We start from the raw sequence: 19658 nt of genomic DNA, 5'->3' as shown, positions 1-19658 counted from the left end.
CACCATTTTAAGCAGATACCAGTTTCCTGTGGCAATGTTCACCAGTGCATCACAAAGTGCTTTCTACAGCATTCTTAAACATCGCAATGTGAGAGGAGTGATAGCAGTTGCCAGCCATGGGCTTGGGACTCCTGGTTCACCATACGTGTAGCAAGCAATGTCTCCATCTGTGACCTCACTACACATGGCACTACAAACACTATTAACCATTATTTGCCAGAAAAGAAAATTTGTGCTGTAATTTAAATGGTGTCTCCAATGTGCCTTGTGTACTGCTTTCCATGGTTCTGTGGATTATGAAGACATGATATTTTTGCATCCACAATCTTTCAAATACCAAGAGAATCTAAACTGTGCTGAAATATTTTGAATCAAGATTTCTAACTTCCATCAGGATCATCATCAGGATTTCCTTCCAGCGAGCCGGGTAGGAACTTCATGAACGATATGCCTCCATTGGTTTCTGTCCTGGTATAGCTTTTCCCTCTTCACTACGTCCCACGTTACTCCTCTCCTCTTGACCTTCCTTAACCTGGTCTGTCCATCTCTTTCTAGGCCTCCCAACTGGTCTTCTTCCTTGTACCTCCATCTCCAAACACTGGTGTGGAGTTTGAGTCGAGTGCATTCACTTCACATGACTGAACCACTTGAGTCTCAAAGCACTAATTCTCCCCTTTGTAGTCAATTCACTTGCAGGTCTCTCCTTACTTAATCATTCCTGACTCAATCTCCTAGTTTTTTGTAGAGCTGACCTAAGGAACTTCATTTCACATGCCTGTATTTGACTCTCTTCTCTCTTACGACACAGTCCTCTAGACTATACATCATGATTGACTGGAGATAAATTTCATACATGGGCTGTTTGGCTCTTTGAGGGGATTCCTTGTCCCAGATTAGATTTCATACTTGGTGGAAGAAGTTAGATTCTTTTGTTATTCTGTTTAAGACTTATAGTTTAGAACTTCCATCGTGTGATATGATGCTACCCAGATAATTGAAGCTTTTCACACATTCAACCTTCTCCACTCCAGTAAGATATGACAAGGTGTGGGTGTCCTGCTCATCTTCATTGCCACTGTCTTGTTCCTACTCACAGTTAAGTTGAATTTTTTAAATTTTGTGTTCCAGTAATCTAGTCAGTAACCTACATTTCCATCTCTCCCCAAATGGTGATGTCATCAGCAAAAACAAAAGCCTTGAGATCTTCATTTTCTCCTTCCTTGGTCTCTTTCATGATTGTGTCCATAAGTGTAATGAAAAGTAAAGGGGAGAGCAAACTGACTTGCTGAACACCTCTTTGTCTTAAACCATTTTGATCTTCCACCTCCTACTTGTACAATGCTCTCACAACCATCGTACAGCATCTGGGCTTTCTTAATTAATATATCAGGAACATTGTTTTCTCAAACATTCCCATATTTTTATCCCTTGGTACATTGTCAAATGCTTTTCCAAATCCACGAATACTACTATCAAGTCCTTTCCTTTTTCCCAGTATTTCTCCATTAACTGATGGAGGAAGAAAATGAGATCCATTGTTCCCCTATTACTTCTGAACCCATGCTGTTGTTCCTCTAATTGGTGTTCTATAATTTTTCTGCAATCTTTTTTTTCCTATGGCCTTCTCCATTATCTAAAGGCAGTGTGATTACTTGGTAGTTGGTGCACTTCTTTCTACTACCTTTCTTGAACAATGGTATTATAATTCCTTTTCTCCATTCATACGGCACTTTCTCTTTCCATATCACCCCCAGCACCTGGTGTAACCATTGTATTTCATGGATTCCTGCAGCTTTAATCATATCCGCTGTCAGCTCACCTACTCCAGCTGCTTCCCACTTTTCATCTGTTTCAGGGAATTCCCAATTTCTAACCAAGAGATTGAATCCTGCTCTTCCTCTAGTTCAAAGACTTCGGTGTCACTTCTTGTGCACCTTCCGCATTCAGTAAGATTTCAAAGTAATTCATATCTCCTCTGATATCTTCCATGTTCCTGATAATATCCCCATCGTCTGTTTCAATTGTTTTTATGTCTTCTCTATCAGATCTTTTACTTTTCAGTAACCCATATAGCAGATTTTGGTTCCCTTTGCTATCTGGCTCTAGTTTCTGGGTGAATATTTCCCAACTCTCCTCATTTTTTTCTTTCACAATTCTCTTTGCTTGGAGTTTCTTTTGTTGGTATTCCTTCTCAAATGTTGTCACCTTGTGTTCATGTTCATCTTTTGGTACCAGCCCTTGGTTCCGATTTTTTCAAACTCCATGTTTTTCTTTGCCATATTACTTTTTTTTATTGCGTGTTTTACTCTATCATTCCACCAACTGGTTTCTTTGTCTTCAACTTAACCCTTTGTTTTTCTGCATATCTGCACAGCACTATTAACTATTGATGTTCTAAATATGTTCCACTCTTCCACTACACTACCCCTTTCAGTTTTTGGCAATTTTTGAAACTTTTCTTACTTTCTTCTTTCGACTTCCACTGCTGAATTTTTGGCATTCTTTGTACAGCATTCAAACTTTTCATCTTATAATTTACATCAGCTACTAGTAACCTGCGGTCGCTATCAAAGTGCTCACTTGGTATGACTTTAGTGTCCCTTACTTTTCCTCCAATTAATTTGTCTGTTAATATATAGTCTATAACGGTCTTAATTTGCCATCTCAACCATATCTAGTAATCTTATGGCTATCTTGTTTCTCAAAGAATGTATTCTTCACTAAAAGACGATTCCTTATGCACAGATTTCGAATTTCTTCACCCTCAACATTTCGTCTTCCGTATCGAAAAGGGGGCCCCGATCACCACCTCATATCCATTTCTATCCATGCCAATCTGAGCATTCAGATCCCCAATTATCATAATGCTATTGTCTCTTACTTGGTCTTATAGTTCAAGGAATTTCGTTTTTTTCTTCCTCACTGCACCCTTGCTAAGGTGAGTACACTTGGAGTATAGTAGAACTATTCTTTCCCAAGTTCACTCTTTCTCTTATTATCCTTTCACTTACAAAGCTCACATCTGTAACTGGATCAATGTCTTTGTAAAACACAAACCCCACTCCATTTTTGCTTCTTTATTGTGATCCTGCCAGTATTTGTACCCCCCTCTCAACAATTTAGTTATTTTTCCCTCCAATTTGGTCTCACTCAATCCAAGAATATGACTTTCTCCTCTCCATCATGCCTACAATCTCTTCAGTCTTTCCTGTCAAGGTTATTACATTTAGTTTTCCCACTCTCAACTTGTTTGTCTTTTTGTTGGGTTCTAGTTTTCTGTTCTTGTTTACCGTATCTTCTTGGGTTCCTTGGTTTTTCTTTAGGCTGTGAAGAGCTGTCATTTGTTCCAGGGTATCTAAGATGTCTACAGCTCATGAAATGCCCCACCATTACTTTTACATTATCTAGGCACCGTTACAAATACCATAAAGATCACTGTCTGGCTACTTTCTTTTTCCCACTTGATGGGCAGCAGTGGTCTTGACAGCCATTTGTGCATGCGTGAGTGCTGAAAGTAACTGCTGACAGAACAAAATAATTATTTAAAGTTTTAATATTTTTAATACATAAGGACTTCCCATTGTCATAGGTTGGTATAGTCGGCCGGACAGGAGCTGGTAAATCATCAATCATTACAGCTCTCTTCCGTCTAGCACACACAACTGGGTCAGTTATTATTGACGGAATTGATACTAAACATATTGGGCTTCAAGAATTTCGCCGAAAACTTTCAATAATTCCTCAAGAACCGGTTATTTTTTCTGGAACAATGCGCTCAAATCTGGATCCTTTTGATGAACATTCAGATGAGGAATTATGGCAAGCTTTGGAGGAGGTAAGTCTCTTTTCTGTACTATTGCTTTTCATAATAAATAAAACACATAAATGCATGGTGTTGGCTTTGATTTACCTTCATGTGCCTGTTGTAGTTGGAGTAGTTGTAGTCAAAGAAGTAGAGGACCAAAACTGCTTAAAAATTCAGGATTCCTGCACCTTATTTTTATGATTAACTTCAGTTACTGACATAATTATACTACATGAGCATCTTCTACATTCTGTGTACAGAATAAGAGTAAAATGGTTTCTTTTGTCTCTGATTACATGCATCCATTGTTCATATAACTATACTTTCGAAGTCTACACATTTCTAAGGCAGCTGGTGACCCACTGAATACTTACTTCCATGTCAGAGCATGTACACTATGTGATCAAAAGTATCTGAGCACCCCCAAAAACAAATGTTTCTCATATTAGGTGCATTGTGCTGCCACCAACTGCCAGGTACTCCATATCAGCAACCTCACTTGTCATTAGACATCGTGAGAGAGCAGAATTGGGCACTCCGCGGAACTTGTGGACTTCAAACATGGTCAGGTGATTGGGTGTCACTTGTCATACATTTGTACAAGAGATTTCCACACTCCTAAACATCCCTAGGTCCACTGTTTCCGATGTAATAGTGAAGTGGAAATGTGAAGGGACATGCACAGCACAAAAGCATACAGGCCGACCTCGTCTGTTGATTGGCAGAGACTGCAGACAGTTGAAGAGGGTCGTAATGTGTAATAGGCAGGCATCTATCCAGACCATCACACAGGAATTTCAAACTTCATCAGAATCCACTGCAAGTACTATAACAGTTAGGCAGGAGGTAAGAAAAACTCGGATTTCATGGTTGAGAGGCTGCTCATAAGCCATACACCATGCTGGTAAATGCCAAACACCACCTCGCTTGGTGTAAGGAGCATAAACATTGGATGATTGAACAGTGGAAAAATGTTGTGTGGAGTGAGAAATCATGGTACACAATGTGGCGATCCAATGGCAGGGTGTGGGTGTGGGTATGGCAAATGTCCGGTGAATCATCTGCCAGTGTGTGTAGTGTCAACAGTAAAATTCAGAGGTGGTGATGTTATGGTGTGGTCGTGTTTTTCATGGAGGAGGCTTGCACCCCTTGTTGTTTTGCGTGGCACTATAACAGTACAGACCTGCATTGATGTTTTAAGCCCCTTCTTGCTTCCCACTGTTGCAATCGCAATCCCCAAATTGCTTTTCATCTTTCTGCATGCTCGAGCACCTGTTCACAATGCATGGCCTGTGGCAGAGTGATCACATGACAATAACATCCATGTAATGGACTGACCTGCAGAGTCCTGACTTGAAACGTATAGAACACGTCTGGGATGTTTTGGAACACCGACTTTGTACCAGACCTCACCAACTGACATGCATACCTTTCATACCTTTCCTCAGTGCAGCACTCCATGAAGAATGGGCTGCCATTCCTCAATAAACCTTCCAGCACCTGGTTACACTTATGCCTGCAAGAGTGGAAGCTGTCATGAAGGCTAAGGGTGGGCCAACACCATATTGAATTCCAGCATTACTGATGGAGGGCATCAGGAACTTGTAAGTCATTTTCAGTCAAGTGTCCGGATACTTTTGATCACATAGTGTATTTCCTTTCACAAAGTTGTTGTGATTGCTGTCCCATGTTGAACATAAATGTCGTCCCTTGATGCAGTTCACCACATACAAAATAAAAGCACCACCTCCACAAGCTGTACCTTTACAGTTCACATCTTATTTTATAACTTACAGTTGAGAGTTTCAGTTGCAGGAAGACAATGGAGTGTTATGTGTCAACTTTTCTGACAAACTTTATACACTCAAAGTTCTGTAGTAAATAGGCATTTTGTAGATTTTTAGTTAACACATTACTGCTAGTAAGTAATGAGCCACTGCTTTAAGACTTCATGTAGCTGTCAACCACTAAACCACAGTCCAGTGTATGACTAGCTACAACTTAGATTACACAAAAGGCGAAGATTCTTAAAACTACACATGATGGAGGTGTTCACCAATAATAAGTAAACTGTAGAAGTTCATTTATAAAACTGAAATGTAACTAGTTTGGTAAAAATTTAAGTGCATAATGAAAAAAGCTTATTCAATGTTTCCATGTGCTGTTTGTCAGTATGGCACATCAGAACAAATGAACTGATTTAGGAAATAGAAGAATGCTTACTATTGTGAAATCTTTCTAATTACATGCACCTGAGGAACAAATGTAATTTCTTTCTTAAGTTACCTGAAACAAAGTGAAAGTAGAAATTTCTGCATGGATTATGGATGGTAAAGTTCTCTTCAAATAGCAGAGAAAACAATGGTAAAAAACCTGTAAATTTCAGTAATCTATGGCAACTTCATGGCTCTGGAACAGAATGAAATTGTACAGCACTTCTTCGCCAAGTAAACGCCACTCATAATTAGCAAGTGACATTTCTGAACCAGGGACTTAAATGATACATGACTAATTCTCTTGATTCACTGTACTGTGGGGTTAAAATTTCAAAAGGTGCTTAGAGTGTAGTGTGTACTCTTCAGTTTAACATTATATTGCTGTTAACACCAAGCAACTTGGTCACTCTGGTACCTCTGGCACTGACTCCTATGCACACACAAATATTAAGTAAGATCAAACAATGGAAAACCCAGGATGGAATAATGACAATATTACATAAAGGATAGATTGCTACTCACCATATAGAGATGTTGCCTCCTCTATATGGTGAGTAGCAATCTGTCCTTTACGTAATATTGTCATTAAGTACAGCCTAAATATTTTTTTACTTATAAAATGTATTTTATTTTTATTTGGTAATCCACTGTATGTGTTACTTGTTGTGGCTGATGTACCCAGAAATTGGTGCCCCCCCCCCTCCAAAAAAGACACCAAAAAGCACAAAATTCTGGATGAACTAACAATCCCTACAACAGTACAGGAATTCGGACTGCACCAGGAAACCAAACACAGTGCAAATAGTGAGTTTGAATCTCATGCAATTAAAAACAGCCTAGGACAAATATTTTCATAAGTTCAGCATTTTCCATACTGGTGACATTCTGCCAGTTGTCTGCAGAGTGTTACTGTGATGCGAAGTACGGGAAATTGTATTTAACATAGGAACCTGTTGGGTGCAGAATGTAAGGACAATAGGTTATTGTAAGTTGGGGCTGAAATAATTTCAGGAGTGGAGAATGTATTGTAAGTATCACTCCCATAAGCGGAGTTCAGAAAAGCTGGTGGTCGGGAGGATCACAGTTTCATCTGAAGAACTATTAGCAAGTTCACACAGTTTTCAGAGCCAAACATCTTTGATACACATACTGCCTACACAAATTGAAAACACATTTCAACCTTTCCAGCTCACGTTTTGACAGTTTCCGCAATGAGAAAAATTGATTTTTTCAAGTCCTTCATAATGAATTCACATTATGTTATCTGGTTACAAGTTGTTAGTGGGCAAGCAAATGAAGAGTTTAATAAACTGGAAGACAGTGACAAGTTATGTTTCCTAAAGAATGCCCAAAAACATTGCATTGCAGCTTCAAACATGCGATGGAAAAGGTGTGCTTATCAAGTGCACCACCAAAAAGTTTTAAGATTCTAGACTCTTATTATTTATTCAGAGAATAGAAGCTGTGTTGACATTTTAAAGGTTGCAAAAGTGATGCTGTTATGTCTGTGTGGTGGTTCCACCTGCTTTCTTTATTTTGTTTGTTGTCCTCGGTGTCAACGTACTGCGTTGCTACACTGGCTGAAGAATGGGATTTGTAATTTGGACACAGACGACGGTAAATAATGTAGCAGACAGATCCACAGTTATGTTTCAGTGTCTTACTTTTGCTGTTTGTAGCCCCCCAATAATACACAATTAACCTCAATAGTTTGCAGGTAACCTCCACATGCTGCAACCCCCCCTGCGGGTCCGGGGATTGGAATAGGCCTGAGGTATTCCTGCCTGTCGTAAGAGGCGACTAAAAGGAGTCCCTCCCCCTCAAGGGGGCAGTTAGCGCCTGCGTCCGGAGACGGACGGTTCCACGACCTCTTTTTGCGGTCATTTTGGTTTTTCCCTTCTTCTCGTTTCTTCCTTCCTTTGGTTGGTTCCTTTCTTTGCTCTTCTCCATCTCACTGTCTTCCTTACTCTTTCACTTGCATTCTTCTCATTGCCTTCTTCTCATTGCCTTCTTCTCATTGCCTTCTCTGGTCTCCGCCTCGGCGTTTGAGACAGTCTGTCCTCTCCCCCCCCTCTCTCTCTTCTTATTTCTCCTCTTCCTTCCTCCCTGTGCGCGCCTGAAGCCCGACCCACGCGTTCGCACGCGTAGCCGGTGACGGGGTAACGCGTAATTCCCCACCCTGGGTAGACAAGTATGGCACGCACTTACCCCCTGGTAAAGGCCAGGCCCAGGGAGGGGTGATTGCCTGAGCTGATACCTTCTGACCATGCCGATTGGTCCCTCAATCTGTTTCCCGGGTGGTGTGACCTGAGGTGTAAACATTCACCTAAGGTGGGAGTGCCCTCTGAGAGGGTCCCCACAAGGAAGGAGCGCGCCATCGGCGACGCTGGCAATCATGGGGGATTCCTTCGCAATGGATTTCTCTTCTTCTCTCTCGACTTCTGCCCACAAACGGAAAGTTGACCAGCCACCAGTGACAAAAGTACTACCACCTGCCCCACAGTTCCTCGTCGTTTCTTGATCTGAGGACAGCAAGGATTTTTCCTCTGTCAACCCTTTCGTTATCCAGAAGGGCGTAGCTGCCATAGCCGGATCTGTCAAGTCGTGTACCAGGTTGCGTAATGGTACCTTGTTACTAGAAACTGAGAGCGCCTTTCAGGCACAAAAACTGCTTCGGGCCACACTCCTGTACACATTCCCTGTCCAGGTGGAGGCTCACCGCACTTTGAATTCGTCTCGTGGTGTGGTATATACTCGATCACTCGACGGATTGACTGACGAGGAGATTCAGTCTTTCCTCACTGAGCATGGCGTGACAACTGTCCATAGGGTCATGAAAAAGGTCAACAATGACCTTGTACCGACCCGGACACTTTTCTTGACCTTTGATAGAGTTCAGCTGCCGTCGCGTATCAAGACGGGCTACGAGGTTATTTCTGTTCGCCCCTATATCCCGACACCTACGTGCTGCTACCAGTGTCAGCGTTTTAATCACACTCGCCAGTCTTGTTCCAATGCGGCTAAATGTCACTTGTGGCAGGGCTGCCCATGAGGGTGACTGTCCATCTCTGTCTCCTCGTTGTGTGAACTGTCAGGGTGACCATGCAGCGTCCTCCCGCGACTCTCTCATCTACAAGGAAGAACGCTGTATCCAAGAAATTCGGGTCAAAGAGAAAGTGTCCACCTCGGCTGCTCGCAAACTATTTGCTAGTAGGGAGCCCACGCTGCTCCCAGCGGGAAAATACAGTACTGTCCTCGCCTCTCCTCGGACTACCACGGAGGTGGCGACGCAGACATGCGATCTGACCTTCAGCACCACGGTCGTCTGTTCGGCCAGTGCTAAGATCGCGCGGTCGACGTCTCCTCTTCCTCCCGTCACCCCTCCAACACAAGCACCTTCATCAGCTTCTGCCAAGATGAAGACACAGAAGTCAGATGCACGGGCCTTCAAGAAGGAACCGTCCCATGCAGACTTCCTACGTACCTCGCACTCTCAGCCGTCAACCAGTATTTCCACTAAAAGACCTTCCAAGAAGGCTCATAGGAAGCACAGTTCTCCTTCTCCGCCATGGCGCATTTCTTCTCCTGCGCCACCCAGCGGTTGCCGCCCCAGGCCGTCATCCGTTTCGCCTGGCCGCACCGCTGGTAGCCAAACATCTGGCCGTCCACCGGCGGAGGAAGCTCCTCCTCCCGGCCATCTTAACGAGATGGCCGATGAACCTATAGAACCAATGGACGATGACTGTCCGCCTACTGATAGGGGCGGCGGTACTTGCTCGAAGCCATGCCCTCAGCGGCCTTCGAGGTGACACCTTCTTTCATCTTCCTTTTCTTCTCACAATGGCACTTATTCACTGGAATATTCGCAGCATTCGCTCCAACCGAGAGGACTTGAAGTTGCTGCTCTGCTTGCACCGTCCGCTCGTCGTAGCCCTCCAGGAAACGAAGCTACGCCCATGCGATCACATTGCCTTGGCACACTACACCTCTGTGCGTTTTGACCTACCCCCTGTGGTAGGTATTCGGGCTCATGGAGGGGTTATGTTGCTGGTCCGGGATGATATTTACTACGATCCCATCACATTGCACACCGGCCTGCAGTCAGTTGCCGCCCGAATTACTCTCCCCACTTTTACATTTTCCATTTGTACCATTTACACTCCATTGTCGTCTGCCGTTACCAGGGCAGACATGATGCAAATTATTGCTCAGCTACCTGCACCATTTTTGTTAACTGGAGACTTCAATGCCCACCATCCCCTTTGGGGCTCTCCAGCATCCTGCCCGAGGGGCTCCCTGTTAGCAGACCTTTTCAACCAGCTCAATCTTATCTGCCTCAATACTGGCGCCCCTACTTTTCTTTGACACATCTCACATCTATTCCCATTTAGACCTCTCTATATGTACTACCCAACTTGCACGCCGGTTTGAGTGGTATGCCCTTTCTGATACATATTCGAGCGACCACTTCCCGTGTGTCATCCATCTCCTGCATCATACCCCTCTCCGTGCTCAGCTGGTTGGAACATCTCCAAAGCAGACTGGGGGCTCTTCTCTTCCAGGGTGACCTTTCAGGATCAAACCTTCACAAGCTGCGATAGTCAGGTCGCACACCTCACGGAAGTCATTATCACTGCTGCTGAATATTCCATCCCTCACACTACTACTTCTCCACGTCGCGTACCAGTCCCCTGGTGGACCACAGCATGTAGAGACACTTTACGTGCTCATCGACGTGCTTTACGCACCTTTAAACGCCTCCCTACAGTGGCAAATTGTATAAATTATAAACGATTACGTGCGCAGTGCCGTCGTATTATTAAAGAAAGCGAGAAAGCCAGCTGGGCTGCTTTCACAAGCACCTTCAACAGTTTTACTCCTTCTTCTGTTGTCTGGGGTAGCCTGTGCCAGCTATCTGGCACTAAGGTCCACTCACCAGTTTCTGGCTTGACGGTCGCGAATGACGTCCATGTGGCCCCTGAGGATGTCTCCAATGCCTTCGGCCGCTTTTTCGCAGAGGTTTCGAGCTCCACTCATTACCACCCTGCCTTCCTCCCCCGCAGACAGAGGAGGCTAGGCCACCTAACTTCCGCTCCTCGAATCATGAAAGTTATAATGCCCCTTTCACCATGCAGGAACTCGAAAATGCACTTGCCCGGTCACGGTCCTCCACTCCAGGGCCTGATTCTATTCATATTCAGATGCTGAAGAACCTTTCTCCTGCGGGTAAAGGTTTCCTTCTTCGTACTTATAATCACATCTGGATTGAGGGACATGTTCCTGCATGCTGGTGCGAGTCTATTGTTGTACCGATTCCTAAGCCGGGGAAGGACAAGCACTTGCCTTCCAGTTATCGACCCATCTCGCTTACCAGCTGTGTCTGTAAGGTGATGGAGCGAATGGTTAACTCTCGTTTGGTTTGGCTGCTCGAATCTCGACGCCTACTTACCAATGTACAATGTGGATTTCGTAGGCGCCGCTCTGCTGTTGACCGTCTGGTTACCTTGTCGACCTTCATTATGAATAACTTCTTGCGGAAGCGCCCGACCGCGGCTGTGTTCTTTGATTTGGAGAAGGCTTACGACACCTGTTGGAGGGCGGGCATTCTCCGCACCATGCATACATGGGGCCTTCGCGGTCGCCTCCCTCTTTTTATTCGTTCCTTTTTAATGGATCAACAGTTCAGGGTATGTGTGGGTTCTGTCCTGTCGGACACCTTTTGCCAAGAGAATGGGGTGCCACAGGGCTCAGTTTTGAGCGTCGCTCTCTTCGCCATAGCGATCAATCCAATAATGGATTGTCTCCCAGCTGATGTATCAGGCTCCCTTTTCGTGGACGATTTTACCATTTATTGCAGCGCGCAGCGTACATGTTTCCTGGAGCGCTGTCTTCAACGTTCTCTTGACCATCTTTACTCCTGGAGTGTCGCCAATGGCTTCCGTTTTTCTGCCGAGAAGACGGTCTGTATTAACTTCTGGCGCTACAAAGAGTTTCTCCCACCGTCCTTGCGGCTCGGTCCCGTTGCTCTCCCATTTGTGGAGACAACAAAATTTTTAGGTCTTACATTTGACAGGAAACTTAGCTGGTCTCCACATGTCTTATTTGGCTGCCCGTTGTACCCGTTCTCTAAATGTCCTCCGTGTTCTCAGTGGTTTGTCGTGGGGAGCGGATCGAACCATCCTACTTCGCCTATATCGGTCGATCGTCCGCTCCAAGCTGGATTATGGGAGCTTCGTATACTCCTCTGCACGGCCGTCCATCTTACGCCGCCTCAATTCCATACAACATCGGGGTTTACGTCTTGCGATCGGAGCGTTTTATACTAGTCCCGTCGAGAGTCTTCATGCTGAAGCCGGTGAATTTCCACTGCCCTACCGGCACGATATACTGCTTTGTCGGTATGCCTGTCGGCTACTGTCAATGCCCGACCACCTGTCTTATCGTTCCTTTTTTGACAACTCTTTCGATCGTCTATATGGGTTGTATGTCTCTGCCCTGCTACCCCCTGGAGTTCGCTTTCGTCGCCTCCAACACCTTGATTTTTCACTCCCTGCAACCTTTCGAGTGGGCGACAGCCACACGCCACCTTGGCTCCAGACTCAGGTTTGCGTTCACCTTGACCTCAGCTCGCTCCCAAAGGAGGTTACCCCCGGTTCGGTATACCACTCCCGTTTTGACGAACTTCGTTGGAAGTTCATTAATATGACCTTTATTTATACAGATGGCTCTAAGACCAATGACTGGGTCAGTTGTTCTTTTATTGTCAGGGCACAAAGTTTCAAATACCAGCTCCATGGCCGTTGTTCGGTCTCCACAGCTGAGCTCTTTGCCCTCTACCAGGCTGTTCTTTATATCTGCCACCACCAACGTTCTGCTTATGTCATCTGCTCCGGTTCCCTGAGCGCCATCCAGAGTCTCAGTGATCCGTATCCGGTTCACCCTTTCGTGCACCGGATCCAACACTCACTTCAGCAGCTGGTGGATGATGGTTCTCCGGTTAGCTTTATGTGGGTTCCTGGCCATGTCTGTATCTCTGGGAATGAAGCTGCAGATGCCGCAGCCAAGGCTGCGGTCCTCCAGCCTCGAACAGCTTCTTGTGACCCTTCATCAGATTGTAGCTGGTCATTTGTCGGCGCATTTTATCGCTGTGGCATGTCTATTGGGCTGCACTTACGGACAACAAGCTTCGGGCCTTGAAACCTCTTCCCACGGCTCGGACGTCCTCCTCACGCCCCTCTCGGCGGAAGGAGGTAGTTTTTGCCCAGTTACAAATTGGACACTGCCGGTTCAGCCATAGCCATCTGCTGATGGCTGCGCTGGCGCCGTTCTGCTCATGTGGGCAATTGCTGACGGTCTGCCACATTTTAACGTCCTGTCCGGATTTTACTACACTGCGGCCTGATCTTGGCCTGCCATGTACTCTCGATGCCATTTTAGTGGATGACCCAGGAGCAGCTGCTCTCGTTCTTCGTTTTATCAACTTGACCAACCTGTCTAAGGACATTTGATTATGCTGTTTTTTAATTCTACGCCTGTCTATCTTTTATCGTGTTTTCCCTTTTAGTTACCGTTTTAAACTTGTGCCTCACGGTGCATTCCTAACGTAGTCTGGGCACTAATGACCGTTGAAGTTGTGCGCCCTAAAACCACAAAAAAAATGCCGCAACAATAGTTAACTATTGAACATCTACGAGCAGTGGTAAATAATAATTTGTCAGTGAAACAGCAAGTCTGATGTCTCTAATCCATGTTAACAGATGTATATGAACAAAAAAAGCCAACCATGTCCCACATACCAAGTAATTTTTCATGGTGGCATTTAAAGACTAATAATCAATAAATAGCTACGCAATTAGTGTCTCTTCTTAACTATCAGCAATAGGCGTATTTATGCAAATGTACTTTCAGAAAGGATGAGTAGCACAAAAAATTATATGAACAATCTACATACCAAAGAGATGCATAACAGCATTGTAATAAGGTAAGTTAAAATACTTGTCCATGTTGTGAAATCACATTTTATAACTGTATCTAATCAAAACACCTGGATTTTACAGTTTCTCAGAGCAATCACAACACAATTATTTGCTCCACAGACCAAAGCTGCTACTGTCATTCTAATTTTGTTTTCAGGTGGATCTGAAAGATACAGTAATAGAATCTGAAAATGGTCTCAGTTGGCAGATGACAGAAGGTGGATCAAATTTTAGTGCTGGGCAGAAGCAACTAGTTTGCTTAGCAAGAGCAATAATCAGGAAAAACAAGATACTGATACTTGATGAAGCTACAGCTAATGTTGACCCCAGGTGAAATACATAACTAAGTGATTTTCAGTGTTATCACAGTTGCTCTTGTTAAAGACTGAATGTCAGCTGCTCTTACTTGATTCCTGCAAAATATTCTTTCAGTTGTTTTGTTTAAAATGAAAAGTACTATAGCAGAAATTTTATGGAAGAGGAAGAATGGGCTTTTGATGGCACTTTTTTTAATTTGTTGAAGCTGGCAATTCACTACAGTACGTTCTCGAAATGTCACATTTACAGGAAACATTTTTCACTTGCTGTAAAATACCAATGTGATATCAATGGATTTACTTTTAAATATTATTCAGTTTTAATGGCCAAAACAACCCTGGACAACTAGTAAGATTTTCACATACATCTATGGTTGTATATTTCTATGGTTGAATTTTAACTCTGCTATCCAGCCATGTTAGCCTACTCTGTTCATTACAATGATGTTTAAGGGGAGCCGGAGGTGGTCAAATCCAAAAAATTAAGACCTTTTTTTTGCTACCGAAAAATAATTGGAACATTCCTCTTTAATGTAAACTTTGAATTATTGTTCTACTCGCTGAGAAGTGGAGTTATTACCATTTTCCCCCACGCCTGCAGAGGAAATGGGTGGCCACTGAATGCATCTAACACCCTCTCGTGACTTCCTGGTGAACTGCTTGGGATTTTCTTGGCCTGTTACGCATACAGTGCCTTATGTTACGCTTGCAGCGAGTGCACAAGGGTTGGCTACATTGTTTTCTGTGACAAATGAAGCGCTAAGAGCGCGGAACATCGTCTCTTTGCTGTTTACCATTTTGAATTAGTTCAGTGTTGCGCCTGTTGTTGGTAGTATTATACTTTTTGTGTAAAGCGTTGTTCTGGTTACGATGCCACGTTTTAGTAACAGTGTATATAAGAGGAAGAATGCAGAGAAAAGAAAATTAACACTAATACCAAGTTGAGATATTACAATTACTGAAACAGTGCGTTCTTCTGCTAAGCAGCACATGGCCAGCCATAGCCCTGTGACATCATTTAGCAAGAAGCTGACTGGTGGAAATGACAGATTTCGTGAATATGTTAGTGACAGTGATGATATTAACGAAGTACTGAATATTGGATTATTATCTTCTGTGCTGAAAGAAAGTGTTCTGTGCAAAATGTGTTAGTGTAGGAGTGGGACTAGAGATAACAAAGCACTTTGGTTTAGCTTGTGAGATGAAGATAATCTGTGCATGTTGCAAGTATCAAGTGACTTTCTACAATTCATATGCCTGTCTCTTTGGTGAAAATGGACGATCTAGAGTGTTTGATGTGAATGTTCGACTTGCGTATGGTCTTCGATCCATTGGAAAAGGGTCTGCTGCTGGTAACTGTTTTGTGGTATTATGAACTTGCCATCGCCTCCAAGTAAATTTGGGTACTACTGTGAACTGGTAGGATCCTCTGTTGAAGATGTGGCTTTGAAAACCATGAAGGAAGCAGTGGAGGAATCTGTAGAAATGAACGGTGGTTCTAGGGATTTGGTAGTGGCATTAGATGGTTCCTGGCAAAAGAGGGGTCATAAATCACTGAATGGGGTTGTAACTGCTACTTGTGGTGATAGTGCAAAAGTGATAGATGTTGCAATATTATCAAAACATTGTAGGTGCAAAAATAAAATCAAAGGAGAGCGCAGTGGAACCTGTGAGGCAAATTTTAGTGGATCAAGTGGAGCAATGGAAGTGGATGGAGTGAAACAAATTTTTGAACATTCAGTTCCCAGATACAACGTTAGGTACAAATACTACCTTGGGGATGGCGACTCCAAAGGTTTCAAGACTATACAGGAACTGAAACCATATGGAAATGAATTTGTAGTTGAAAAGTTGGAATGCATTGGTCATGTGCAAAAGCGTATGGGTGCACGGCTTCGAAGGCTCAAACTAACTTTGGGTTCAAGTAAGCTCAGTGATGGAAAGACAATAGGAGGGAGAGGCAGGCTTACTGATGAGGTGATTGAACGTCTACAGAGATACTATGGGTATGCTATAAGGCAAAATACTAGTAATGTTAGTGATATGCGAAAAGCAGTGTGGGCATTGTTCCTTCATACTGCCTCTTCCAATGAATACCCTCAACACAGCCTGTGCCCAAAAGATTCCTGGTGCAAATATAATGCAAAAAAGGAATATGATCACAAACATGGTTTGCCAGCAGCTGTCATAAATGCAATAAAACCAATTTTTCATGACTTAGCACAGCCAGAATTGTTACACAAATGTCTACACGGTTCAAATGGCTCTGAGCACTATGGGACTCAACTTCTGAGGTCATTAGTCCCCTAGAACTTAGAACTAGATAAACCTAACTAACCTAAGGACATCACACACATCCATGCCTGAGGCAGGATTCGAACCTGCGACCGTAGCGGTCTCGCAGTTCCAGACTGCATCGCCCAGAACCATGTCTACACGGAAAGACGCAGAATCCTAATGAGAGCGTAAACAATTTGATTTGGAAAGTGATTCCTAAAAGGGTGTTTGTAAGCATAGAAACACTGCACTTTGGCATTTATGATACAATAGCAACCTACAACCAAGGGAACAGTGTGAAGTTCTGAAGGCATTAGGATTTACAGCTGGGGTGAACACTCTACGAGCACTAAGAAATATTGACAGAGAAAGGATAAGAGTAACAAAAAGAAGAGAAAGGCATATGAAGTATGATGGAACAACAGGCCAGAAAAGACAGAAGAGGAAGCTTTTGGAGGATGAAGAAGAAGACCCTGATAATCCATCCTATAGTGCAGGAATGTATTGAGAAACTTTGACAGCCATTTGTAAATTAGAATTTTTCGAATATCAGGAACATTTTCTCAAAATCCACTCAAGTTAGAGAGATGAAATTTTCATACAGCACTCCTAGTGGTCAAACTTACATTGTAACACAGCCATTTGGCAATATGCCCAGTAGTTTCATTTCAGTTTAATTATAAAGCAATTATTTGTAAAAAAATTTGGGTCATTAATAAAAAAAATAATTGGAAGGAAACTAGAAAAGATACTCCAAACTCCCTCTGTCATAACTGCAATACTAAACCACTCTACATGTAAAAAAATTTCAAATTTTTCTATATGGTAGTTTATTCATAAATGTTCCTCAAACTTAGTGATTTTAACATGGGCAGCATAGGCACCTCCAGCTCCCCTTAATAACATTCCCAATTACAAAGACCAAAGGTACAGTTAGCATGATGTCAAATGCTGCTTTTCCCCATTTTGAATGTTGAAAAACTGGTGAACAGTCAATGTGCATCAAGACATGAAAAGCACATAGTGAATGATCTGGCCTGCACTGAGGATGTTAGTGTTTCTCAACCAAATTGCTGAAGTGTGGGAGTTGGTGTTACCATGCAACAGGATGATTCTGTCATACAACATTCAGACAGCAAACAGCAAAGTCAATGCTGAAAGCATCCCACATCTCCCCGGGCAAAGAAATACAAAGCTGTTGGCAAGCTACAGTAAGGTAGTGTTAACCACCTCCTGAGACTGCAGGGGTCTTCTGCTCATTGAGATCATTAAGTGTGGAACCACAATTAATATGCAGCACCTATGAGAAGACACTTTGCAGAAAGTGTGATGCATGATAAAGTTAAAATGCCCAGTAATGCTGTCAGACTGAATTGCCATGCTGCATGATAATGACTTCCCCCACAGACACAACTGGATGAAGGCTGTGCTTCAGCGATTTGGCTAGGAAACACTGTAATGTGCTCCTTGCAACCTGGGTCTTTCACTGTGTGATTTTCACATCTTTGACAACCTGAAGAAATTCATGTATGTCAGTTTGTAAGGCGTGAAAGTGGGTGCTGTTGTGAACTGTCAGCAGCCGTCTGCACTCTACAAAATAGGAATTGATTGTCTCCTCTCCTAGTGTGCGAAATGTCTTAATGCATGTTTCAATTATTTTTCAATGGAACACATTGAAACAGCCCTCTAATAATTAAATGCCGTAAGACAATAATTCTGGTGAGACAGTTTTTATGTAGTATTAGATTTGATAAAGCAACAGAAATATATTCCTTTCCAGAACCGATGAGTTCATACAACATACCATCAGAGAGAAATTTGTGGACTGCACAGTGTTGACAATTGCCCACCGTTTGCACACTGTCATGGACAGTGACAAAGTGCTTGTAATGGATTCTGGAAGTGTTGTTGTAAGTATTACAACTATTTCCAATATGATAGTCATCATATTTGCATAACTGCACAAACAAAACAATGCATTAAATAATCTCACTTTGAGTGTGGGTTTAACTTGATTTGACCTCAGCTTGCCATGTTCATGTGCAATGAGATGATCGTGTGGTAGCTTCACTTTCTAGTTGAATCAAAGTACTGAAGTTGCATCTTGAATTTAAAACATCTGCTTTTCTGAAAAAAATACTCAAATTGTTTTTGTTAAATTTTTAAGGAATTTGACCATCCATACATACTGCTGCAAAACAAGAAGGGGATCTTCTTCAGGATGGTGCAACAGACGGGAAAAACAATGGCAGACCAATTGTATACAGTAGCAGAGGAGGTATGAATGAATCTGTTTTACAATATACAATATTCTCAGCAGTTAGTGTCACACATAAAAAGCAATTAATTACATTTGCCTTTGGTTAGTGAAATTTGTATCATAAGTTAGACTTACCTGTAATTTTAAACAATAATACTGATGGAAGACATTTAGTACAAGCAGGTTATCCAAATAACGTCCCCCTTCCCCTGCCCCCACCAACCAACCAACCAGCAAGGGAGGGGGGTGGGGAGGCTGATTGCCACTCTTCAGTGGGATCGTGCTTGGCTTTCACAAGGCCCCAGCCTTTGCAGCATCTTTTCCCTTCCACTCTGTATGTGTATCCTCTTGCTACTCTTTCTCCCCTCCCTTGGCAAACATGTCTGGAATGTTTTTGGGAATATGTTCTGCATTTTAAGTAGCTGACATCAGAACATTCTCTCAAATGGTTTTTGTTCCTTTTCTTCTTCTTCTTCTTCTTCTTCTTCTTCTTCTTCTTCCCTTCACTAGTGTTTGAGGTTCCTCTTTTTCTTCCTTCCTGTGCACAACTAAATGCTGTCCCATGTGTCTTACATGCAGCAGGTGATTGTCAGGTGTTTGTTCACACCACAGGTCACACCTCACAATCACCTAAGCTGGGTGCGCCAGTTGGAAGGAGTGTGGTACCTTTTGGTTTCACACACTGAAAACGGCCAGCCCTCTGTTATGGTAAATCCGTTTACTAATCAAAACGGTGGTGTTGCAATAGCTGGTCCTGTGAAATCCTGCTCTCTTACACACTGGTACTTTGCTTTTGAAGACTGCTTC

The 19658-nt window shown here is 43.1% G+C and overlaps 1 protein-coding gene across 1 annotated transcript in view; it reads left to right on the top strand.

The window, feature by feature from the left end:
- LOC126456512 (ATP-binding cassette subfamily C member 4-like) overlaps window positions 1–18875 on the top strand; it is a 108439-nt gene extending 89564 nt beyond the window's left edge. Inside the window, exons 21-24 of the mRNA XM_050092262.1 lie at window positions 3590–3835; window positions 14155–14327; window positions 18372–18501; window positions 18759–18875. Coding sequence (XP_049948219.1) covers window positions 3590–3835; window positions 14155–14327; window positions 18372–18501; window positions 18759–18875 — 666 coding nt within the window. The remainder of the gene's footprint in view (window positions 1–3589; window positions 3836–14154; window positions 14328–18371; window positions 18502–18758) is intronic.
- The last annotated feature ends 783 nt before the right edge of the window (window positions 18876–19658 follow it).

The sequence above is a fragment of the Schistocerca serialis genome, chromosome 2, assembly GCF_023864345.2.
Source record: "Schistocerca serialis cubense isolate TAMUIC-IGC-003099 chromosome 2, iqSchSeri2.2, whole genome shotgun sequence".
NCBI lineage: Eukaryota > Metazoa > Arthropoda > Insecta > Orthoptera > Acrididae > Schistocerca > Schistocerca serialis.
This window is presented reverse-complemented; position numbering and strand designations above follow the sequence as displayed.